This window comes from Dendropsophus ebraccatus, chromosome 3 (assembly GCF_027789765.1).
Source record: "Dendropsophus ebraccatus isolate aDenEbr1 chromosome 3, aDenEbr1.pat, whole genome shotgun sequence".
Lineage (NCBI taxonomy): Eukaryota > Metazoa > Chordata > Amphibia > Anura > Hylidae > Dendropsophus > Dendropsophus ebraccatus.
In genome coordinates, this window is record NC_091456.1 from 145,831,699 (window position 1) to 145,858,121 (window position 26,423).

General features: G+C 41.0%; 1 protein-coding gene across 1 annotated transcript in view; it reads right to left on the bottom strand.

Moving 5' to 3' along the window:
- Positions 1 to 26,423, bottom strand: part of EDIL3 (EGF like repeats and discoidin domains 3) — a 485,725-nt gene that overhangs the window by 340,778 nt on the left and 118,524 nt on the right. The window contains exon 2 of the mRNA XM_069962882.1: positions 22,087 to 22,215. Coding sequence (XP_069818983.1) covers positions 22,087 to 22,215 — 129 coding nt within the window. The remainder of the gene's footprint in view (positions 1 to 22,086; positions 22,216 to 26,423) is intronic.

The following is a 26,423-nucleotide window of genomic DNA, read 5'->3' on the forward strand; positions in this document are numbered from 1 at the left end:
GCCAACTTACAATGCCCAAACTGTATTGTTTCCCTTTCTTTTTAAGAGAATTGTTAAGCAAAAAAACAAACAAAAAAAAAAACAATATGTGAAAATGGAGAACTCCAGATTCACTACTGGATGCCTTAATCTTATTATGGATACACTTTGCAAATAAAAATAAGCTCTGAGATATCTAGTACATTTCAAGTCATTGTGCATGATTTATATCGAAGCAATAATGCACTACTGTTTTCATACTTCTACTGTAGCTAGGTCTCTGTAGAATAAGCCAATTCCCCTAAATATATCACTACTAAGCTTCCATACGTAGCTGCAACTTGTTTAACTCTCCCAGTAGACAGGAACTGTTAAAGGTCGATAGTATAAAATGAAGGTGCAACAGCAAACCATGCTATTATATACCATACATATATGAGAATATTCTGCCATTACCGTAGCTCTAGGGAATAAAAGGCAGGCTCTTTCAAAACTGAATACAAAATCAAATTCAGGAGATAAAATATGTACTCCGTGAATTACATACAAAACTATAAAAGGCAACGCAATCTATTGCATATATAAGCTTTATACTCATCCGAAAAGAAATTAAATTAGTTTGCTCCAGTAAAGTGTAAATACATAATACATCCCTTAATCATACATACATTTTGCAGAAACAGCATCTAAATTACACAAATAATATGAAATAGATTATATCCGTCATGTATTATAAGAAAACTTTGAAGTGAACAAAGTGAATACAAATTAATGTTCAAGAACGGTCGCCAATGATATAGTTCACTAAATTAAGACTAATGAGCGATACACGTATTTTTTTTGACCCTACAGGGCTGTAGCAATGATCTTTTTTCTATAATACATTAGCTGTGTCCCATTTACTTATAATGATCCATAAACTGTATGTATCTCTGCAGCTTTTTATATGATGACATCTGCAATCTGACATCAGCTGATTCTATTTGTATGAGCAACAGTGCTCAAATTTCAGCTTTAGATTGGCCAAAGCATGCTGCTGCCTAGTTTGGGCCTTGATGTTATGCTAACAACACAAATGCATAGTAGTAATGCAATACTAAATGCTAGTAAGGAAATAAAAAATGTAAGTGGTGAAAATAGAACTATGGTTGTGCCACATTAAGACCTATTTTTTGTCTCCAACGGCCATTAGTTTTACAGTAGAAACACACACACACTGGATCCGCAACGGATTTCATTCTGCGAATTCACAGTGAATTCTGCTGCAGAACCCTTGCCTGTCATTTTCCATGATTATACATACTTGCAGCGAGATTGAGATTCCACTGTGAGTATGAAGGTCACATTACCCTTAACCCCCTGCTGCCCGGCTTGCTTTTGGGGTCCCCAGCTGGACGTCCCAGTCAGCCAATCAGTGCGCTAACCCACCGAAGCCACTGATTGGCTGAGCAAGACATCCAGATGCCGGGAGCCCCCCCCCCAAAGCAAGCCGGAGCGCGGAGCAGGTAATGTATGTACTGGCCAGTGAGGAGTTAAGGAACTCACTTACATATTCACAGTGGGATGTCAGTCCCACTGCAAGTATAATCAGTGAAAATGACAGGCAAGGGATCCAGACCTCAGCTCATATCAAGACCACTGCCTGACCTAAAGGTGCTGAGGCCAGCCATCACCTACACCAAGCCACTTATAGGCGTAGGGAACAATGGGAGCCACCAACCAGGCTTTGCTTTTGCTGTCCAGGAATGATGTGAAATGTAGTTTTGCAACAGCTGGAGGACCTAATGTTCCCCATCCCTGACTTAGACAATACCCCCAAGAGTTCCCCAAAGTTAAACTGGCTTGGTGGCACATTAGCTCCACACTACATCAGCGAACCTCGAGTGATAAAGTTTCTGAAGTGAAACTTATAAATCCTTCTACAAAACAAAAGTATGAAGTAAAGTCTAATGCTTAGTTTACACCTTTTGTATATAGGAGAACCATGTAAATGTAACCCATATAGTGGCTGCTCAGGTCCCTGTGGCTCTGTACTGTGGGCCCCAGGCACATCAGAGACCCTCCCCACTGGCACATCAAAGATCCCCGCCCCTCGCCGCTGGCACATCAGAGATCCCCTTCCCTCCCTACTGGCACATCAGAGACCCCCTTCCCTCCCCACTGGCACTTCAGAGATCCCCTTCCCTCCCTACTGGCACATCAGAGCCGTCACTATATATTCATGTATTCAGTTTGCTGCAGATTTTATGCTACTGATTTCACAATGCAGAATATGCTGTGTAAATTAATCTTAATAAATGACTAAACACAGCATCAAATCCACAGCAAACATGGTACATTTAATTGGGGCCCCACTTTTCATTTTGCTTGTATGGACCCTAAGAGCGTCAGAAATAATAGGGCAATATGTAAAAGCCCTAGGAGACCCGGACATGGAAATATAAACACCTTGTATGCTTACAAAAAGTAACAATATAAAAAGAGAAATGGTCAAGCAAACCATTCATCTACTTAATAATCACTGTAATTGACTCTTCATGCAAAAAGAACCTTTACAATAATATATTATTTTTAAACCGTTACAGAAAAGAGCAATGCTTCATTCTCTCTACCTTACACAGCAAACATTTCCAAGGCTTCTGCTTGCATTATGATCAAAAACAATCTGAAAGAAAATGAGTATTATCTGAGAATTGTTCAACTTAATTGAGATAATCTTCTACTGATCTAAAGAAACAGTATGATGTCCCATCGCAAATCGTGAAGACAAGTTTGTCTCATCCATATTTAGAACTGTAATTAAAGTTTTAAATTACTAATATTTCCGTGAATGTGTCTGTTAAAGGGGAACTATGAGCAGGTTAGATCAATCTAACCTGCTGATAGCCCCCTATTGCACAGGAGATGCAGAGGAGGAAGGTATGTCTCCATGGCACCATGATGTGTCTGTTGCAATTAAAGGGCTTATCCAGTGCTACAAAAACATGGCCACTTTCTTCCAGAGACAACCCCACTCTCGTCTACAGCTTGGGCGGGGTTTTGCTGCTCAGTTCCATTGAAGTGAACGGAGATTAATTGCAAACCGCACCTGAACTGGAGACAAGAGTCGTGTTGTCTATGAAAGAAAGTGGCCATGTTTTTGTAGCGCTGGATAACCCCTTTAATTGAAATTAAACTTGAGTCTTTTTTAGCTACCAAATGATCCAGACTACAGATTTACAGGTAAACTGCTCACAGCTAAACTAATTTGAAGCCTGTCAAACAGATTCTCCACTTCTCATTTGGCATGGTTTACTTCAGCAGTCGGTTTCATATTAATCACATATTAAACACATCAGTCAGATATTAAAATATTGCGATCACCCTTTGACTGTATCTGTACTTTAAAGTAACTATTATCCATTTCATTTCTGCAGCTTCTGAAACTTAAAGGAGGGGTGATTGAAAATAATACACTTACATCCCTGGCTCTCACACTGTCGCCGTATCACAATGCTCCATCCTCACTGTACAGGAGTAGAGAGGGACAGGTAAGATACAGTACCAGTGTGGGAGTTAGGGAGGTGAGTGCACATTATTATTTTAAATTACCCCCTTCCTGGGCGTATATCAAAAAAATGGGGACAACCCCATTAATCAAATTCCTATACCGTAAAATTGGTTTCATATATTTCACACAGCCATAATCTACTTTCAACAACTTGTCTCCCCCAAAACCTATGGTATCTAAACTTAGGTTTGCAGACTCTAAGTTGGCTCAAAGCACACATCTAAGCCCCCACTACCTTCTTCTACCACCACTTCAAAAACATTTCTCTAACCCATTTTTTCCTCAACATTGAGTCAACAAATATGCTTGTACTTGCCCTTATAACCGCTTGACTAATCTATTGCAAGATCCTGTGGCCTCCTATATGTAAATTCATGCCAAGGTCAGACTCAAGGTCATATGCAACAAAAAAACACTAAGGGGGACATTTATTAAGTCCAACGTTTTTTACGCAGGACTTAAAAATGTCCCCGCATCTCCGGCACTACCAAGATTTATGTAGAGGCGGACTGCCTCTACATAAATCCTGTGCGCTCCGGTGCGCAAGGCCGAAAACTGGAGTAGGTTTTCGGCGTAACTTTAAGAGAAAAAGATAATGACTATGAGTCCGCGCCCCCGTTCGGCCCCATCCACATGCTGTGTATAGGCAGTAACTGTCAATCAGCAGCTGGAGGGCGGGGGAGGGGTGCAGCAAGAAATCTATACTTCTGCATATTAGGAGAACGGCTGAACAGAATGTAAATAATATACAGATCTGCTCAGCGTTCATGTCACTAGTTTACGCTACCCTCATTTAAGGTGGAATAAACCTAGTGACAGATTCTCCTTTAGTAGTGGGAGTGTCGTATGGCTCCTTACCGTAGCAGTACTTATCCTAACAATAAGAGAACTGCCTACATAAAACAGGGATTATGAAGTGTTCAATGGCTGCTAATGCCCAGGGTTTGTCACAGTTCTACATCTACAATATATCATTGGTAAAATTTCCCAATTCATCACCAGAAAACTAATATAGACTCCAAGAAACAAATGCCTTTTGAGTAAAATCCTCTTCCAGCAAGTAATTTGCTGAGTAAATATGTGTCATATCAGTATGGAAATTTAAAAAGAATTGGGCTGTTTGGAGAAAAATATCGCAAGGTATTAATTTATGTTTAATAACAACCATGAAAAATTACAAGCACTTTATAGCAAAGGCTTAAAACTAATTTTGAGGCACACTGTTGACATAATGACCTGAAAAACATATATTACCGCTATCATTGTTGACTTATGATAAAACCAATGGAAACTGTTATTATATTGCAGGGAAAACAATAAAACACTTTGGTGCTTGAGGGAAACTTTAATGTAATTTCAGGAAGTTTTATGGAATTTATTTGTTACTGTTTTGCAGGGTAAGCCATTACATTCTGATCACAGGCGTCATTGCTGCTTTTACGTGTGATTCAGCAAAGTCTGACATTAATGACTTTTATGTAATCTGCTGGAAGTGAACCTCCCTTACAGGGGATATATCACTTCATTTAATGGATTTTAGGAACCTGACACCACACAGTATGGTATTATAAATGGTGGTTATATAGCAAATGCCTACTGAAAATTTCTTCACAGAACATACTTCTATTGTTACAGTATATCATGCTTTAAAGCTTTCAATGTAGCTAACTCTTAACTGGTCTTCAAAAAGACAATGGGTTCATAAGTCTGCAACCCTTCAAGCTGTATTAGCCATCTAATACTTTCTTTAAATGATGAACTTATAAAGTATGAAGGATGCTCCACAGGTAGTTAAAGGCTCTATGACAATATTACAGGATTATTTGCAAAATCAGGAAGATATCAACCTGTATAACAGTGTCAAACATATGCTGCTCGTTGGTTGATTGTCTTTCGTCGGCCGCACGTCTCTCTGTGTAGTAAGAGATGCACGAACGATGTTAGCAACGTTGGTGCGGCCCTGGACGCACGTTTATTAAGACATCTTATAGACTCTCAAATAGTGTCAGTCAAGCAGATCAGTGCTTTGTAATCACATATATGCCTTGGTCCTCCATCGCTCCTCCCATATGGAGGCCAAGCCAATCATATCCCAAGTAACTGAGTGTCCAAGCCTCAACATTACTTTCATGTTAACAGCATATAATAAAGAACCACTTTAAGGCTATGTTCATAAGCAACAGCCGTTGTTATACTGGACAAACATATAGGAGAGCTTCAGACCTCCATAAGCCCTTGTGCCTAGATGTAGCTGCACCGCCTTACTTATGTTCCTGCATATAGGTAATTCCTTTCTGGAAGAACCAATTAGGGGTTAGTAGCAATAGGAATAGTAAGATGAAAGAAAAATGTGCTAATCCAGCTATAACTGTTCACACTTATTTTTTTCTGGTTAGTTTTTCATTGCTTTTTCACGGTTGGAATCACGTACTATAGCTTGCAATAATGAAAAAAAAAAAAAAAAAAAAAAAACAGGAAACCTGACAGATCCTCATTGTAAGTCAATGGGGAAAACAAAACTATAATGAATTGTTGGAGAGAATAACTGATCTGTCACATCCATCACAGGGCGGGTGTAGTTACAGGGGTATAAAGGTAGCAGCCACTAAAATTATAAATGGCGTATGGTAACTAGGGAATCTGATTCAGATGTTGTATTATGGCCCAGGAGCTTTAGGATTAACCTTTAAATCCTGTAAAAATGGAATTGGAGAGTGCAGTTCAGTTTGCTGTACATCACACCCAGGATATTGTCTATCAAATGGAATCTCTACAATACAGTATATATCTATCGTTGAATATTTATATCTCAGGTGATTTTGGGGTAGTATTTGTACCAAAACCAGGAATAGGTCACAAGCACAGAAAAAGGCACACATCTTTCTTTATATACTTTCCCTAAAAATAAGGTCAAACGGAGGACAATATCCTGGGAATATTATGAAAAAAATTATATTGGTAAACTGCTCCCTATGACAAGCCAAACCCCAATAAATTGCTTTCATGGCAAGTTGCACCCTAATAGACCAAACCCTGTTAAATGTATAAGTGTTATCAACCATGTCAATAAAATGTGACATGGAAATGTCACTAACCTAGTAATTATTAGTTAGACCTTCATTAAGACTATAGACAAATAAATGGGGGCTCTTAAAGCTTAGGCTGGGTTCACACTGCATTTTTGCAATCCGTTTTGCGAAAAATAAATGCATTTGTGTACCTCCATTTTGATCCATTCTTCCATTGACTTCCAAACAAAAATGATTTGTTTTGATGGAAGTCAATGGAACAAATGGATCAAAACTAATGCACACAAATGCATACGTTTTGCTATCCGCTATTTTGCAAAAACGGATGAAAAAAAAAATTGGTTCCAAAAACATAGTTTGAACTCAGCCTTACAGCCCAAAAGATGATCTGAGCAATGAAACAAATGGCAACGCAAGCCAAACCATCCCCTCTGCTAGGTCTCTCCATGGTGAGCAGCATCATGGGGATTATATATAAGACTAAGGGCCGATAGCTGCCTGATATGAGAGCTCATTGACAATGTGCAAATTGACTGGCACTTGTTAAAAGGAATCTGTCACTAGGTTTATGGTACCTTAAATGAAGGCAGCATAAACTTCTTATAGAAATGGTAAACAGAGTGGTGTATGACATCATTCTGTTCAGCCATTTTCCAGATATGCAGAGGAATGGGTTTCTTACCTCGCCACTCCCTCCACGCTCCAGCTGCTGATTGACAGCTGTCTGCCTATACTGGTATATATACAAGGTATAGATAGACGACTGCCAACCAGCAGCTGGTGGGCAGAAGAAGCTAATGCTCACAAATATTATGGACTACTGAGCACACACATAATGGAGAGGACTACTTATTGCCCATGTTATTCAGGAGGATAACTCTGAATCAGCTGCACAGAAGTGATACATCATTCTGTTCATAATATCAACCCTTTACAGGGGAAGATTTGCTGCAGACGAATCATGATTTTTAAGCATGTCTAATCCGAATGAGCAAACATTTCTTGTTTTTCAGCTGATCACTGGATCTGCAACATGGGGAAATTATTAGCCAGTTTGACCATTAATTTCCAGTCTTATATAGCCCAAAGGCTGGTGCTACAAACCTCCAACTCTAAAGGATATGCAAACTCCATTAAGATTTTGCCATAATTTAAACCAAGCATCACATATCTCTAAGTCACCACTGTGACTCTGTTTCTCTTGTAATGTCATTTCAGCATATCAGAGACACTGAAGAAGCTATTTGCTTTAATTTTTTAATGATCTCATGGCACAACTATAATAATTACATGATAAAAAGTCTCTATACAGAATAACATATTAAAGTAATCTATGCAAACAGGCAACAAACATGTTCAATGGTACAACCTGAAATCCTATTGTCAGTTCCAGATGCGTTTTAAATGAATAGTTAATGCCGTTTAGTGAGTTTCTATCGAATTTTGCACGGAATCAAACATAAACCTCATTCTCAAAGTGTTATTATGCAAACATAAAGACACGTGCATCAATACTTTGACATCTCATTATAAAGAAGTTCATTTTTCATAGACAAGGCTCATTGCACAACAGTTGTACTGTGTATTTGGCTGCTTAGAGCGTACTTTTGGCTAGAGTGCAATCCTTTTGATTATTCCATTAAGTTTAAACAGCACGCTGAGTTATTATTCATAATAAAACTACTCGTATTGAATATTTCTCCCCTAATAGTATAGTTTAACCAACATTGAAGCAAACAGTAATATTTTATCACGCATCTCACCCAGCCAAAAATCTGTGAAAAGATATTTACGATCTGTTTATCTGAAGGTCGTTGACATGTATGAATTCTACCTTCTATCATTCTGCCCTGTTTTACAATGCAAATCAGAATGCGAATATTCTACAAGTCAAAAATGGAACATTAGCCGACTTTATGAATGTAGCACTTTGCTGCTCCGAGTGGAATATGAAGACGTTACTCGACCTCAACGCACAAGGAAAAGAGACTTTTCAAAATACATTCAGGAATCTTATTACCATTTTAGGGACAGAGAAATGGCCTGTTTCTAAAGCCTGGCCATTACTCAGCAATGCAGATATAAAGGGAGATTGGCCAATCACCAAAAGATGAAATGATAAAACAGTAAAGGTGTTAAACAAGAGACCTTCTCAATTTGTTTTTGGATAGTACTCTTACAGTACTATATAAAAATAGGAAGAAACCCAGGGTTAAGAAAGTAGGAGGAATTCATTCACAACGTCCGTAGTTGCAGTTTTGCAACCACAGCTGTTATTTAATGAAATTGACAATTACATTGATTTTAATGGAATCCCGGCTGGGGTGTATACACTCTGTATACACTCCGGTCAGGATTCCTTGCGGCCAAACGAAAAAAATGTCAGTTTTGTGGGGCCGCTATTCATTGACAGTGGAGCCGCACTACACTGACAGTTCAGAAAATGTAAAGTGTTTCTCCGGCCAGACTTTACAATGTCGGTTATGGGTAATTCGGATGCGGGCACACCGGAATGTGTCTGCATCCTAATTCTAAAGAAATGACTGACGGGTGTTCTGTGATTCGGTTGGGTCACAGAACGGCCGGTGTCTTGTGTAGTGTAAACCCGGCCTTGAAGTGTTACTGTAAATACTGTAAATTTTAACATGACACAGACATGTCAAAAGTTACCGATTTCATCAGGTCTCACTCCTGGGACCTGCTGTGATCTCCCTGGGGGAAAAGCGACATGTGCACTACACTCCATCGATAACCAAAGCTCCAACTGTTTCGCTTTTTACAGATCCCTCTCTCTGGCAGATTATCAGGCTCATGTCTGACATGTCTGAAAGTTATTAGAAATGACAGTACACTTCAATAGTCATAGCTGGGCCATGATAACTTGAGGGTCCCTGACCCCTCTGTCACATAAGAAGACACTAGTAATATAACTGGTGCATAGTAGATGGCAGCCTATTTACACAGTAAATTTAACACAAGGGATTATTTAATATTTTTAGGCATGGGTAAGATGGTAAGACCTGTATGAGCTGCACCCCCTTCTCCCCACTTCAACATAGTTTATGTAAACAGCATCCCTAGCCAGCTGTCTTTGCACTCCATAAAGCTGGGAGGGTTAATTACATGAGGTCACTTGACCTTCGGCAGAACAGAATGCAGAAGCAAACTGTTTACATGAGCAATCTCGGAAGGGAGAGCAGGGGAGTGGCAATGGAGAGAAAAGCTCATAAACAGTTTTCTGTTTCTTCAGCAGAGATCAGCAGACTCAGAACTTGGAAAGGACACCAAAGAGATAATATCAAGTATGTAACAAATTGTTAGTTTCCAAGAGGGGGTTGATTTAACATGTATTTTACCGGATAACCCCTTTATGATGACCTGGGATAGTCATTAATCAGTTGTACATTATATTGTATTATATATTACGTTAATAAATTTTAATAATCAACTCAAAATATTACATCCCATTGATCAATTTGTGTGACCCTAATGATCAATTTCATATATAAGTAAAAAACTGAAGGCTAGCAAGCCAGAGAAGATCATGTAAACTATAAAGCCTAAGGTGCCATGATTTTGGGGTGTTTATTGCAGGAGGGGCTTCTTTACCGAATAGTTTCCATTTATGATGAATATGTTGATCTCAAGACATCAGCAAGGTGGTTACAGCCTGTGCGCAAATGTGACTTTTTTAAATCGACAATGACCCCAAGCATACTTAAGAAGTGAAGGTTATGTAGTGGGCATCATAAACCTCAATACCATAGAAAACCTATAGGCATGTGTAAGCAAGGAGGCCTACAAATCCACATACACCTATACTAGGTCTCTAATGAGTATAGAGAAAATTACCCAAACCCATTATGAGATGGACATCTACCCAAAATGTTTGACCCAATACAAAGGCAATGCTAGCCACGTGTATGTAAACTTATGAACCACTTGGTATGTGATTAAATAAATATAAGATGAAATAATTCTTAGGCTCTAGTATTCCAATATTGTAATACCGTAGTGATCCTGAGAAGGGAAATGTGTTCTAGGAATAAGTGTAGGGAATTGTTATAATGAGCGTGGAGAAGATGTATGTACAGGAAACCTATGACTTCCACTGTATATATCCATAGACGCATTAGGCTTTCCTGGTTTATTGGTGAGACAAGTCAACATTTCAATGAACGTGAACTGAGTTGTATAGCGGTTTTTCAGCTTGTTAGCAAGAGAACACCTAAGTATTCATACTTTGTTCAATAACCTGCAAAACAGTCTCCCATGGAAAGCCTCAGCCAGAAATATCTTACATCCTGGAGGCAGAAGAGATTGAAGACTTTCAGGTAATGGAGGAAAAGAATCTATAATCTTGTTTTCTTATGCAGCACAATAAACTCCTGCAAATCCCTTATATATTTTATCTGTTGACATTGTAAAATATGGAAGACAGTGACCTTTTCTTAATCTTTGCCACTTTTATAGTCCATCGCTGTAGCTTACACACCCTTTTTTAACCCCTTGCCGCATATGGACGTACCGGCACGTCCAAATCTGCATACAGTTCCTGCAGATGGACGTGCCGGTACGTCCACGGGATGACAGGGGCGCAGGAGCTGCACTCCTGTCATCCCTGGCGGTTGCCTGTAACCACAGCAGGTTGTCCGTATCCACGCCACGTTGCCTGTAACCACCCCAGGTTGCCTGTAACCACCCCAGGTTGCCTGTAACCACCCCAGGTTGTCTGTAACCACAGCAGGTTGTCTGTATCCACGTCAGGTTGCCTGTAACCACCCCAGGTTGTCTGTAACCACAGCCGGTTGTCCGTATCCTTGTCAGGTTGCCTGGAACCACCCCAGGTTGTCTGTAACCACAGCCGGTTGTCCGTATCCTTGTCAGGTTGCCTGTAACCACCCCAGGTTGCCTGTAACCACCCCAGGTTGTCCGTATCCACGTCAGGTTGCCTGTAACCACCCCAGGTTGTCTGTAACCACAGCAGGTTGTCCGTATCCACGCCACGTTGCCTGTAACCACCCCAGGTTACCTGTAACCACCCCAGGTTGTCTGTAACCACAGCAGGTTGTCCGTATCCACCCCACGTTGCCCGTAACCACCCCAGGTTGTCTGTAACCACAGCAGGTTGTCCGTATCCACCCCACGTTGCCCGTAACCACCCCAGGTTGCCTGTGACCACCCCATGTTGACCATATCCACCCCATGTTGACCATATCCACCCCAGATTGTCTGTAACCACAGCAGGTTGTCTGTAACCACAGCAGGTTATCCGTATGCATGCCACGTTGCCCGTATCCACCCCAGATTACCCGTAACCACCCCATGTTCACCGTAACCACCCCAGGTTGTCCGTATCCACCCCAGATTACCCGTAACCACCCCAGGTTGCCCGTAACCACCTCCAGATTACCCGGAACCACCCCAGACTGTCCGTAACCACCCCACGTTACCTGTAATCTCATTTTCTTTATTGTATTTTAGTAACTGCGCTATTCTAATAACTATTACTAGCTGCGGTTTTTCTCCAGCAAATTGGCGCTCCTTCCCTTCTGATCCCCGCTGTGTGCCCATACAGTGGTTTATGCCCACATATGGGGTACCGTTGTACTCAGGAGAACCTGCGTTACAGATTTTGGGGTACATTTTTTTCTCCTGTTCCTTGTGAAATTGAGAAATTTCAAACTAAATGAACATATTATTTTAAAAATTCGAGTTTTTCATTTTTACTGGCCAATTTTGAATACTTTCCTCCAATACCTGTGGGGTCAAAATGCTCATCCTACCCCAAGATGAATTCTTTGAGGGGTGCACTTTCCAAAATGGGGTGTCTTATGGGGGGGGGGGGTTCACTCCGCTGGCACTACAGGGGCTCTGCAAACGCACCTGGCTCTCAGAAACCTCTTCAGAAAAATCTGCACTGAAAATGCTAATTGGCGCTCCTTTCCTTCTGAGCCCGGCTGTGTGCCCATACAGGGGTTTATGCCCACATATGGGGTACCGTTGTACTCAGGAGAACCTGCGTTACAGATTTTGGGGTGAACTTTCTCTCCTGTTCCTCAATAAATTGAGAAATTTCAAACTAAAGGAATATATTATTGGAAAAATTTGTGTTTTTTATTTTTACTGTCTACTTTTGAATACTTTCCTCTAATAGCTGTGGGGTCAAAATGGTCACCACACCACAAAATGAATTCTCTGAGGGGTGCACTTTCCAAAATGGGGTGACTTATGGGGAGATTTTACTCCGCTGGCACTACAGGGGCTCTGCAAACGCACCTGGCGCTCAGAAACTTCTACAGCAAAATCTGCATTGAAAAAGCTAATTGGCGCTCCTTCCCTTCTGAGCCCCGCTGTGTGCCCATACAGTGGTATATACACACATATGATGTACAATTCTACTCAGGAGAACCTGCGTTACAGATTTTGGGGTAATTTTTTTCTCTTGTTTCTCGTAAAAATGAGAAATTTCAAACTAAACGAACATATTATTGGAAAAATTCGAGTTTTTCATTTTTACTGTCTACTTTTGAATACTTTCCTCTAATACCTATGGGGTCAAAATGGTCATTACACCCCAAGATAAATTCTCTGAGGGGTGCACTTTCCAAAATGGGGTGACTTATGGAGAGATTTTACTCCGCTGGCACTACAGGGGCTCTGCAAACGCACCTGGCGCTCAGAAACTTCTACAGCAAAATCTGCATTGAAAAAGCTAATTAGCGCTCGCTTCCTTCTGAGCCCCGCTGTGTGCCCATGCAGTGGTTTATGCCCACATATGGGGTACCGTTGTACTCATGAGAACCTGCGTTACAAATTTTGGGGTGCTTTTTCTATCATGTTCCTTTTTAAAATGAGAAACTTTAATCTAAATGTATATATTATTGGAAAATTTTAATTTTCCATTTTTTTACGGCCTAATGGTGAATACTTTGCTCCAGCCCCTGTAGGGTTAAAATGCTCATTATACCCCTAGATTAATTCTTTAAGGTGTGTAGTTTCCAAAATGGGGTCACTTATGGGGGTTTCCAGTATACAAGCCTCCTAAATCAACTTAAAAAAAGAACTGGTCCCTAAAAAAATCAGTTTTGGAAACTTTCACGAAAATGTGGTAATTTGCTGATAAATTTCTAAGCCCCGTAACACCCTAAAAAAGTTAAATATGTTTATGAAGTGAAGCCAGAATAAAGAGGACATATTGGTAATGTGACTTAGTAACTAATTTATGTGATATGACTTTCTTTTTTTAGAAGCAGAGAATTTCAAAGTTCATAAAATGCTAATTTTTTAAATTTTTCATGATATTTTGATGTTTTTCACAAAAAACACACAAAGTAGTGACCAAATTTTGCCACTAATATAAAGTGCCATATGTGACGAAAAAACAATCTCAGAATCGCTAGCATACGTTAAATCACTGAGCTATGAGCGCATAAAGTGAGACAGGTCAGATTTTGAAAAATGAGCCTGGTCATTAAGGCCCAAATAGGCTTAGTCTTGAAGGGGTTAAAGAACCATAAGTGTGAATCAAACTGTAAGTCTTAGACGTACCGTAAGCCACATAAGGCGCCAAAGCTGAACAAACTCAACAAGTGGATAATATATAATAACAGGATATCAACTAAAAAAGGAATCCACTGTTTATTGGAGTTAAAATGTATATAATTAGTTTGTATAAAAAAAAAATATATCATACATTCTAATAGAAAATAATGACCATAAATAGATTCATTACCTGCTCTAATGATGTAGGAGATTAAGGACTTGTCCACATGTCTATATTATGAAACAGTGCTCTCTGCTGCCACCTCTGTCCATATCAGGAACAGTCCAAAGCAGGAGAGGTTATCTATGGGGATTTGCTGCTGCTCTGGACAGTTCCGACATAGAAAGAGGTGGCAGTATAGAGCCCATGTAAGACCACAAAGAATACACTACTTCCTGCAGGTCATACATCAGCTGATAAGTACTTAAAGACTTGAGTTTTTGTTTTGTTTTTTTCAATAGAAGTAATTTACAAATCTTTATAGCTTTCTGGCACCAGTTGATGTAAAACATTTAGGGTATGTTCACCATTCCATGGTGAAACTCTCCGTTGTTGAATTCCGCCTGCGTCAGTGTCTTACAGTATCTCTATGGAGAACGATGCACTTGGAGGCGCGCAAGGCCTACCATAGAGACACTACGGGACACTGAGGCAGGTGGGATTCTGCAGCAGAGAACTCCGCCATGGAATCCCGCCAATTTTACTCAGTGTGTACATACCCTTAGGGTGCTTTTAACACAGGACAATTATTGGGTGTATGGGTATTCATAAGATAATGATTCTGTGCAATGGTGTAACATGAAGATGGAGGGCCCCAAGGCAAAATCTGTTACAGAGACCCCAGCTATAGTAGTGGTCTCCTCATGTAGGAAAGAGAGACCTTATGGATCCTTCAAGCTCCTGGGCCTGGGAATAACTGTACCCTCTGTATCCCCTATAGTTGTGCCCCTAGGCTATTATCTGATCGCATCTGTTGTGTTGCCAAAGGAATCATGAATATTGCCCACTCATTGCCCTGTGTAAACAACGGGCTTCATGACCAATTCGAGCCATGTAAAGGGCTCTGATCAGCACTTTTTACCCTGCTCCCTTAATCCTTGTACTCCTATGAGTGGCTAGGTCTATGGAGTCCATGCACAGGAGTCTGCTGGAGAAGATTTATCAAAACCCATTTGAAGTTATTGTACATACCAACCAATCAGATTCTACCCTTAATCCTTTCCCGCACGAGGACGTAACTGTACGTCCTTGTGCGGGTGCGGGCATTCAGAGCGGGGCCATGCGGCGACCCCGCACTGAACCGCTCTGCCTCATGTAGCCCGGGATCGCGGCTATTAGCGGGCACGGTCCGATCGCCGTGCCCGCTAATTAGATAATCGGAGGCAGCTGTCAAAGATGACAGCTGCCTCCGATTACCGGATTCAGCCGTTCCCTGGTGTCTAGTGGGGGGGATCCCGGAGGAGCAATCTCCATTACTGAAGCCGGCCGGGGACCTCTCCAAGATGGCGCCGTCTCCGGCTCGGCACTCGTTTGTTTTCGGCTGCAGCAGCAGAAAGCAAACGAGTGCCGATCTCATTGATCTTTGCTGTATAACTATAACGCAAAGATCTTAATGATAGATCAAAGTGTATATACTAGAAGTCCCCCAGGGGGGCTTCTAGTATATGTGTAAAAAAAAAAAATAAAGTGTTGTTATCAATAAAAAGCCCCCTCCCCTAATAAAAGTCTGAATTACCCCCTGTCCCCAGGTTATAAATAAAAGTAAATAAATACATAAACAAACATGTTTGGTATTGTCTAGTGTGTAATCGCCCGAACTATTAATTAATCACATTCATGATCTCGCACGGTAAACGGCGTAAGCGCAAAAATATCCCAAAGTGCAAAATTGCGCATTTTTGGTCGCATCAAATCCAGAAAAATAGTAATAAAAAGCGATCAAAAAGTTGCATATGCGCAATCAAGATACCGATAGAAAGAACACACCATGGCGCAAAAAATGACACCTCACACAGCCCCATAGACCAAAGGATAAAAGCGCTATAAGCCTGGGAATGGAGCGATTTTAAGGGACATATATTTGTTAACAATGGTTTGATTTTTTTACAGGCCATCAGATAAAAGAAAAGTTAAACATGTTACATATCGTTTTACTCGTAATGACTTGAGGAACATATAAAACATGTCAGTTTTTCCATAGGACACACGGCGTAAAAACACAGTCCCCCCAAAGAAAAAAAATTGTGGGTTTTTTTCAATTTCACTGCGCATATAATTTTTCTCTGGTTTTGCAGCATATTTTATGCAAAAGTGTAGCCTGTCATTGCAAAGTACAATTAGTGACGCAAAAAATAAGGTTTCGTGTGGGTCTGTAGGGGTAAAAATGCAAGTGCTATGGCCTTTTAAGCACAAGGAGGAAAAAACGAAAATGCAAAAACGAAAATTAGCCTGGTCCCGAAGGGGTTAAAGGGGTACTCCGGGCTGGGGGGCTTTGCGTATGGCCGGGGAGGAGGTAGATGGGGGTAATGACGTCCCCTTACCCCCCCCTTCCCGGTTCCAGCACCGTGTCCAGCCGCTTCCTGGTCACTGACGCGGGCTTGAGACGTGATGTTTCAAGTCAGCTCAGCCAGTCAGTAACAGAGACGGGTTCCCGCCTCTTCCACTCACTGACTAAGCGGACTTGAAACGTTACGTCTCAAGCCCCTGCAGAGACCAGGAAGCAGACGGGCAGCACGGACTGGAGCGGTACACGGTGCTGGAATCGGGGGGGAATGGGACGTCATTGCCCTCATCTACCTCCTCCCCGGCCATACGCAAAAAAGCCCCCCAGCCCAGAGTACCCCTTTAATTTACTCTGTGTCTCATAGGAATATAAAAGAAGAACAGCTTCTCCTTTACTATGGAAATCTGCTGCTCTTTTCCATTGCTGCCGTTTCACGCCCCGTTTACATTAAGCCGTAACATTTTAAAAGGAATTTTGGTCATTCTTTCACTGGTTTCCTTTATATTACAGCATTTTAGTAATATCCCATAAATGTTGAATGCTTAGGCTAAATTACACGCACTTAATGGTTCTCTTAAGTGTCAATCAGCAGCCATGGAAGTAGCATACTCTTATGCATTTAACTGTGCAGGGAGATATGACATGCAACCCTCCTCAGATTTAGTGAATAGCTAATGTGATCTCCCATTTTCCTAAATGTCTTTCATTGTGCTTTGCTATATGAACATCTGTAAGATAAGACACTTTATATAAATAGATTCATTAGGTCCCTTTAATAAGATTGTGTATGTCACCATTTACACCTATAAATAGCAAATGAGGTCATAGATAATTCCTTCACTCATTCATTTAGAAAGTGCATGTAATGTTAATGTTTTATTCATTGATATTTCTGTCTCTGTAGCTGAGAAAAAACCCAACGCGGTGAGAAATTGGACTATTTTATAAAATACACTTGCAAATTTTTGCTTCACTAGAATCATCATAGTTTCTAAATGAGAAAATGATCATTAACACAAACCTTACTGATGAACGAGTATTAGCAGGCTTTACTTTAATATATTTCTATCAGATCTCTTCTATGGCTTTAACTTTAGAGTTCTCTAACAGGGAAGATTTGCTTAAGGATTAGACTATGGAAGAGCAATATAAGAAACCTCATTAGGAAATGAACAAAGAGATACAGATATGAGACAATGATAATGTATACTTTATGATTATTCAATGGTAAATTATATCCCTTTACTGCTTTCTGTTTACGGGGTTTCATTTATGACAATGACTCTTTTCCATAGGCTCCATTAGGGTGAGTGGCAGAGAACAAGGTTCCACACTCTTCTACGAGTCCAAGTGGGGAACTACTTATTAACAGTGGGTTAACCAGCTCATTTAAGTATATGGCCACTTATCCATTCAAAAGTATGGGTAAATGAAACCTTCTCTACCAAAACATTATTGTTGGAAGTTCCAAGGCAAGTGTTCAGAGCAGGAAGTGTATTCTATGGGGATTTGCTACTGCTCTGGACAGTTCCTGACATGGACAGAGGTGGCAGTAGAGAGCACTGTGTCAGACTGAAAAATATACATTACTTCCTTCAGGACATACATCAGCTGATAAGTATTAGAAGTCTTGAGTTGTTGTTGTTTTTTTTTTTTCAAATAGAAGTAATTTACAAATCTGTATAAAATTCCAATACCAGTTGATTTGAAAACATTTTTATCCTCTGGAGTATCCCTTTTAAACAGTCCTAAACTAGCAGTACAAATGATGAACGCTAAACAGGAAGTAAACCTAACCCCTAGGCTTGATGTGGGTTTCAGTTGCATTACTACTGTGCCATTCCCACAAACTGTTAGTCCAATAATCTATCCAATAATATATTACAGCCATAGTGTGGACCACATATTATGGCAATATGTACTGTGGGTCTAATGATCGAAATTATTAGTATCATAGATCCCAATAATGTGATTAGCCTAAAACTATAATAGATTTAATACTTGCATGTGCTAAAAGAATCCATAGCATTTGATGGAGTGTTAAACCCTTTGACTCATGGGGAGCAATCTATGCAAGTGTTGGGTCTTTGCCTGGATTCAATAATTATATATCTGGGGTGTGTAGACAGGGTTGGGGTGTGAGTTATACTCAGGGCCCATTCACACTATCCATGGCGCGACCGGGATGATGATAGCCGCAAGGATCCCCTAGCCGGAGCCCCCCGGATCAACCCCTCCTAGACACATCTACTCTATGTCATCTGCTCGGGAAGTACAGTACGTATGAGACAGGTCAGGTAGGGACTTATAATATGGGTGCTATTAACCCATTTGTCACATCTAGAAACTGTATGGCGCATAAACTATTTTATGTAGAGAATAAACTTTCTAAACTTGTGCTAAATAACACACAATACTGCACTGATAGGAAGAAGAGCAGAGCGAACGGAATTAATTACCACTGCCAGTAGTGTGTGGCTTAACTAGAACAGATAAAAAGTTACAAACTTTTAAAGAACTATTGATTAAATTCAAACTAATTAAAGGGTGAAGAATGGAAATACAAAAACACAGACGACTGTCTCACTAATGGCTTCACTTACTGTACACGGTTACAAGTCCATACTAAGAAAAACACAGCGTCAAGGTCATGTAACTGGGGTCAAAGTAAATGCGTTCTCTACATTAATGGAATACAGCAAAAGCTTTGAATTTAAATGTTTAAAATACTTGCTTTTATTTTTATGTTGTTATTAAATCTTTCCTATACAAAGATCACAACCCTATCTACAGTTTTAAAAGGTTACATCCATTTATTGCACAAATTTTGCTGTTTCTTATATCTTTAGATAAACTACAATGAACTTATCTTTCTATTAACAAAGGAAGCCAACGTCTCGCTTAAAGGGGTTACATGCTTTGGACAAGACAATACTGTTAGAAGGGTCTATTGGTGATAAGCTCATTATAAGATGTAATGCAGCTGGTACCTGTGGTCCTGTGCTGTAAACTGTGAGCACCACCACCATATGAAAATCCATTTAATGGCATGTTTACATGGCCAAAAAACCATAAGTATACACCTCCGAAACAGGTTGCAAAACAGTGTTGTTGTTGTTGTTGTTTTTTTTTAAACCGAGCCATGAGTTGGAAACCACATATTTTGTAGGGGGTTTTATGGAGTGTTTTTGACACTTGTTTGGGGCTTTGTTTTATGCTCGTGTGAACATACCATAAGATTTGAAAGCAGTTACTGAAAATGTTCATACAGTGTGTAACGCCTGGACTAGTGGATCCACTGGACCGGCACCAGCGATGGCACAAACCTCACCAGGGAGCGGAGTCTAAGGGGCCGCTGGTTTTCACCAGAGCCCGCCGCAAGGCGGGATGGACTTGCTGCGGCAGGCGACCCCCAGGTCGCTACCCCTGGCTTGGTTGCTGGTGTCGGCAGGCGAGGCGTGGCAGGAGATGGCACAGGCAATAGTCTGCAGATGAGAGAGCACGTGACAGGCTGGACACGGGAACAGGTGGAGTGACAGGGGAACAGGAACCAGGAACAGGGACTTGGGACCAGGTAACGGACAGGACTCAGGAACAGGGACTTGGGACCAGGTAACGGACAGGACACAGGAACAACAGGGAGCTGGGCCAAACGCTATGGGAAGCATGTAGAGGCTCCAACCCCAGGGACAGGGCATGCTGGGATTTATAGGGGAGTGATTGGGTGCAACTACCAATTAGGTGCGGACTGGCCCTTTAAATCTGAGACAGCCGGCGCGCGCGCGCCCTAGGAGGCGGGGACGCGCGCGCCGGCCGGCACAGCGGGAGACAGGAGCGTGGAGAGGTGAGGCGCCCCCCGGGGCCGAGGTGATAGCAGCGCCGGGTCCCCGACTATGGACACCGGCTGCTGCATGGGGCAGGAAGCGGTCGCGGCGGCGGCCCGGAACGCGGGACGCCGCCGCGGCTGTGACACAGTGTAATACAATGGCCGTTGGTTTGAGTGTCAAACAATGGCCAATGTATTGCGTGTTCCTCTGGCCAATGTTGCATTATCAGCCATAGGAACAATATGTTTTCTGGCCGTATGAATGTGAAGGAAAATCAATAAACCATTCACTTTCAATCACACTACGGCCAGCAGGATTGCCACACAGTGTGTGAACAGTCTTTTTTCTACTCCCGTTGTTCGCAAACTGCGGCCGTAGGAAATAGACATGCTCATTATTTTGTACAGCCGCAGTAAACAACGGTGTGCACAAGAATGTCCGTTGTTCTATTGAAATCAATAGAACTCAATGAATTCGGAAGCCTAAGGCCGTTCTTTTCAATGGCTACTACGGCTGTAGTTTACTGAATTTATTTCACTGTGTGAACATAGCCTTAAAGTACAGAATACAATTAAATTGGATTAAAGTGGTACTCTAGAGGGATAAAAAAAAATGTCTTTAACTGGTGTCAGAAAGTTAGATAGAATTGTAAATTACTTTACTAGAGTAATTTACTATAATATCTTCCAGTATAGCTGCAGGAAGTGGTGTATTCTTTCCAGTCTGAGATGGTGCTGTCTGCTACCTTCTCTAACCGTGATAGGAACTATCCAGAGCAGTAGAAAGTCTCCATAGGAAACATCTCCTGCTTTAGACCATTCTTAACAGAGGTGGCAACAGAAAGCACCATGTCAGATTGGTAAGAAGACCCAACTTTTTTCTGGACACACAGCAACTGATAAGCACTGAAAAACTGGAGATTTCTAATAGAAGTTGTTTACAAATCTATATAAGTTTTTGACACCAGCTGATTTGAAAACTTTCCCCCCCTCCTTTAAATATGTCGTGCAACAGTATTAGGCTATGTTCATACTACGTAAAAGTATGTCCGTTGTTGCCATCGGCAACAACGGCCGTACTTTATGCAGTGTGGAACATTGCCTACATTTCTATGGAATCCCAGCCGGAGCGTATACACATCGTATACGCTCCGGCCGGGATCCCTTGCGGACCCACAAATAACTGACATGTCAGCTTTCTGCGGCTGCAATTCAATGAATTATGGGCGTAGGAAACCCTGTCAGTTCACACAATGAAGTGAGCGGCTCCGGCCGCTTGCTTCATTGTGTGCTGTGGGAGGTTCTAATGCGGGCACGCACTGATACGCCCGCATCAGAACCCTGCGGCCGGAAAGATCATCCGGATGGTACTTAAGTGCCGGCCGGGATGATCCGGGCAGAGACCGCCCGTTCCGTGACACGGCCGGGTCACGGAACGGCCGGTCTCTTCCGGTATGTGAACATGGCCTAAAAGTTGGTTAGTGGAGTCAGTTTCTCAAGGTTTTTGCATCTTCTTCATTACAGCTTCAAACAGAGAGAAGCCATACAATTCTGACTGTGATGTACAAGGCCAGATCAATTTATTATCTGATGATATCAACAAAAAAATAAAATAAAATAAAAGTTGCATTGTGGTCACAAGCTTGCACTTACCAACCTCCACAACACTAGAACAGTTGGGATCGCTGAAGCCAGTTGGGCATTCACATGTATAGATTTCCTCGGATAAACCAGACAAACAGATTCCTCCATTTTCACATGGATTGGGTTCACACACATCCCCTGTTAATCAAAGACATAGAATGGTTAAATAGTTATCCCCTTCATGTCTCAGTAACATCAATGGGAAAAAAAATCACAAATGCCATAAAAATAGAAAAAGGACTTTCTTGTTGGTAAAATTTGTTAGAAAAACTAAAGCATTAAAGGCGTTACTTTCATTACTTTTTTTTTTTGCTAAATCTAGAAGCTGGTGTGAGACATGAAATGTTATATTTCCCCAGGTATAGCACCTTTCCCAGACTTTTAACTTGCTAAAACAACTAATAAGACGTGTAAATATATGAAATGGGTTTTTAGAATTGGTTTGGATACAGACATGGTAATTCAGGATTAGGTCAGTGTTTCAGAATTAGATTAGTGGTGGTGGGGGGGAGAAGAGTTTAAAGTAAATTTTAACTTGGTAAAATTGCTGAAATTGGTCCAGGTAATAATTTGTGCAACTAATGAACAAAAAAGATTATTTAGTTAGAAAGTATAAGTCTAGGAAGCAGAAAAGGTTTTACTGATTCCCAATTCTGCCGCTCCATTTCTACCACTTAGTTTATGCTGGGAGTAGGAGACGAGACGAGAGGGGACAAGTACTATGATGTCATGATCATCATGTTTGTGCTTTGAAAATCCAGAGTAAGTAAACACAATCCTGCCTGGGATAAACATTTATCTATTCTGTGATAATAAAGGAAACAATATAAGGGTAGACTAGATGGGCCTGGTAGACTTTTTTAACCAACAATCTTCTATGCTTGTCTGTTTTGTATGGTGCAGTTCAGCTTGAGGTCCTTCACCAGTTTACAAGCAGATGAAGGTGCCAGAATGGATCAAGAAAACAAATATTCCCACATTTCCTAACGGATTGTGAATAGAAACACAGTCGATTGTCAGCAGAAAAAAAAACCACTGGGTCCAGCTAGTCCACCCTTTTAGTATTTCTCTTCTTATTATCTTAGGATAGATATATGTTTATCCCAGGCAGGTTTAAATTATGTTATTGTAGATTTAACAACCACATCTGCTGGAAGTTTGTTTCAAGCATCTACTACTCTTTCAGTAAACCAATATTTTCTGATGTTGCTTCTGATCTGATCCCCCAACTAACCTCTCACTGTGTCCTCTTGTTCTTGAGTTCATTTTTTTTTCTAAAAACACTTCCCTCCTGAACCTTATTTAGTCCTTTAACATACTTAAAGGTTTTAATCATGTCCCCCTTTCCATTCTTTCCTCCACACAATACAGATTCAAATCCATGAAGGGGCTGGCCACTTTATAGTAAAATAATACAGTAAATGTATTTACTGTATATACTGACAGCAGCTCCCTGTGTACCTCATAGTGCTAAAATTAGACTCCTCTACTCTAGGCTGTGCAGCCTGCTCTGTGGTGTTTCTGTTCGTAAAATGGCCGACATGTAGGAGCATGTGACCAGGACCCGCCCATTTGTGTCCACCACTGAGCCTGTATATGTCTATGGAGGATGCAAATATGCAAAAAAAACACTGCAGAGACACCATCACATGTCTCGACATCAGTGTGCTAGCCAGACCTTCCTCTGGGAAGGAACATCCAAGCCAAGGAATGTCTCTAGTCAAGGTATCCATCCACAGACAGCTGTTTCGGGGTATTTGCCCCTCATCAGTGTGGAGTAGGATTCTGGCTAGTGGGAGCAAAGCCTAGTAAGTGCATACAAAAGGACGCTGGTTGACCTAAGGTAGATCAACAAAAACCCAGCAGAGACACTATCACGTGTCTCGACGTTAGTGTATTCTGGGACATTGCCCCCTGTGAAATCAAATATGCAAAAAACACTGCAGAGACACCATCACATGTATCAAGACATGTGATGGTTTTTCTGCAGTGCTTTTTACATATTTAATTTCCCAAGGGGCAATGTCCTAGAATAATTTGACGTCAAGACACATGATGGTGTCTCTGCAGTGTTTTGGTTGATCTCCCTGAGGTCAACCAGCGTCCTTTTGCATGTCTGTGGAGGAAATAGGGGCGGGGCATGGTCACATGCTCCTCCATGTCAGCCATCTTATGGACAGAAACAAAACAGGCAGGACACCACAGTCTGGAGGAGGGGAGTTTGATTTTAGCTCTAGGAGGTACAGAGGGAGCTGCTGTCAGTAAGTGCAGTGAGTACACTTACTAATACTGTAAACTGAACTATTTTACTATAAAGTGTCCAACCCCTTTAAGTATTTCCTGATATATTTTATGCCTGACACCTACCACCATTTTTGTAGCCCGTGTTTTATCAATATAATATGCCTTACAATCATATGCCTCTAAATTTTACATCTCCAATGTACACCTAACATTAGCACAATAAAGAATTTGTACAAAATAAACAATTACATTGTTGTTAACCATGAAGACCCTTACTGCTAAGTATTCATCCATCAAAACAGTCTAGGAAACATCAACACGTAAACAGTACATGTAAAATGAAATTAACGTAAACAGCCTAAATTCTGCATCTTGTCCCACAAGAAAACAGCAAGACGTTCATTTTATTCATCTGTCAGACAACCAACATCTAGTCAGATCCCACTTTAATTTACATAGGTTGTTGACGTGTTTGGCAGATGACAATGTGACAATGAGTTTAGAGGCATCTGGTGTGTCTTCTCGTGCAGACTGCACATATGTGCTGGGTGCATCAGTAACAATAGTTTAGAGAAAAAAGACATTTTCTAATTAACAAAACTGTATAGTTTGAGTCGTACGGAAACATTCTGTTTACTGCTTGCCCTGATATAAGATCTATAGGCCTTTTTAGGCTTTTACTTATATAGTATGTCTATGTCTTGTGTAATGTAATGTATTGTATTGTGTATACTTGTATGGTATCTTGATATATTGATATAATCTTTATTAGTTTGGTAACATATTCGCCTACTTTATAAGGCATTTATTCATGTACAGTAGTTCAGCCTCTTAACCAGCAATATTGATCCAGAGGAAGACAAAAAATTAATGTGCAGTCGAAGCCATTTTTTCTCATCTTAGAGAAACAAATACCCTCCTTCCGACTCCAAATTTGGCAATCACAATAAATCATTAACACATGTCTGGATGTATACCTTGATTATTTAGTTTTTTTTAATGCTTTAAGAGTATGTTCACAAAAAGTTTGTTTTTGCCCTGTTTTTTGGACGACTACCTTTCAGAGATTTTTAGATACAGCCTTAAGCTGGGTTCACACTACGTATATTTCAGTCAGTATTGTGGCCCTCATATTGCAACCAAAACCTGGAGTGGATTAAAAACACAGAAAGGATCTGTTCACACAATGGTGAAATTGAGTGGATGGCCGCCATATAACAGTAAATAACTGCCATTATTTCAATATAACAGCCGTTGTTTTAAAATAACAGCAAATATTTGCCATTAAATGGCGGCCATCCACTCAATTACAACATTGTGTGAACAGATCCTTCCTGTGTTTTCAATCCACTCCTGGTTTTGGTTGCAATATGAGGACCACAATACTGACTGAAGTATACGTAGTGTGAACCCAGTATTAGGCTATGTTCCCACAGCGTAAGAGACCGGCTGTTCTGTGACCGGGCCACAGAACGGCCGGTCTCTGAAAGGATCATCCCTGCCAGTACTGCAGTACTGGCTGAATCATGTTTCGGGCCGCAGAGTTCTAATGCGGAAGCATCTGCGCGCGCCCGCATCAGAACTCTCCATTGCACGCTATGGAGCGATCGCCCGGATCCGCTCGCTCCACAGCGTGAACTGACATGTCAGTTGTTTGTGGCGCCGCGAGGGATCCCGGCCGGACCATATACTATGTGAATACGCTCTGGCCGGGATCCCATAGAAGAATAGGCAACGTATCGTTGCTCAAAAAGTACGGTTGTTGTTGCCGATTTCAACAAAAGCCATAATTTTAGAAGATACGTTGTGTGAACATAGCCTTATTTTGCTACAACCATAATCAGCAAATACTGCTGTATTTTTTGCCTTAACCCCTTAAGGACGGGGGCAATTTTCATTTTTGCGTTTTCGGTTTTTCCTCCTTGTGTTTAAAAGGCCATAGCACTTGCATTTTTCCACCTACAAACCCATATGAGCCCTTATTTTTTGCATCACTAATTGTACTTTGCAATGACAGGCTGAATTTTTGCATTTGGTACACTACGAAACCAGAAAAAAATTCAAAGTGTGGTGAAATTGAAAAAAAAAAACGCATTTCTTTT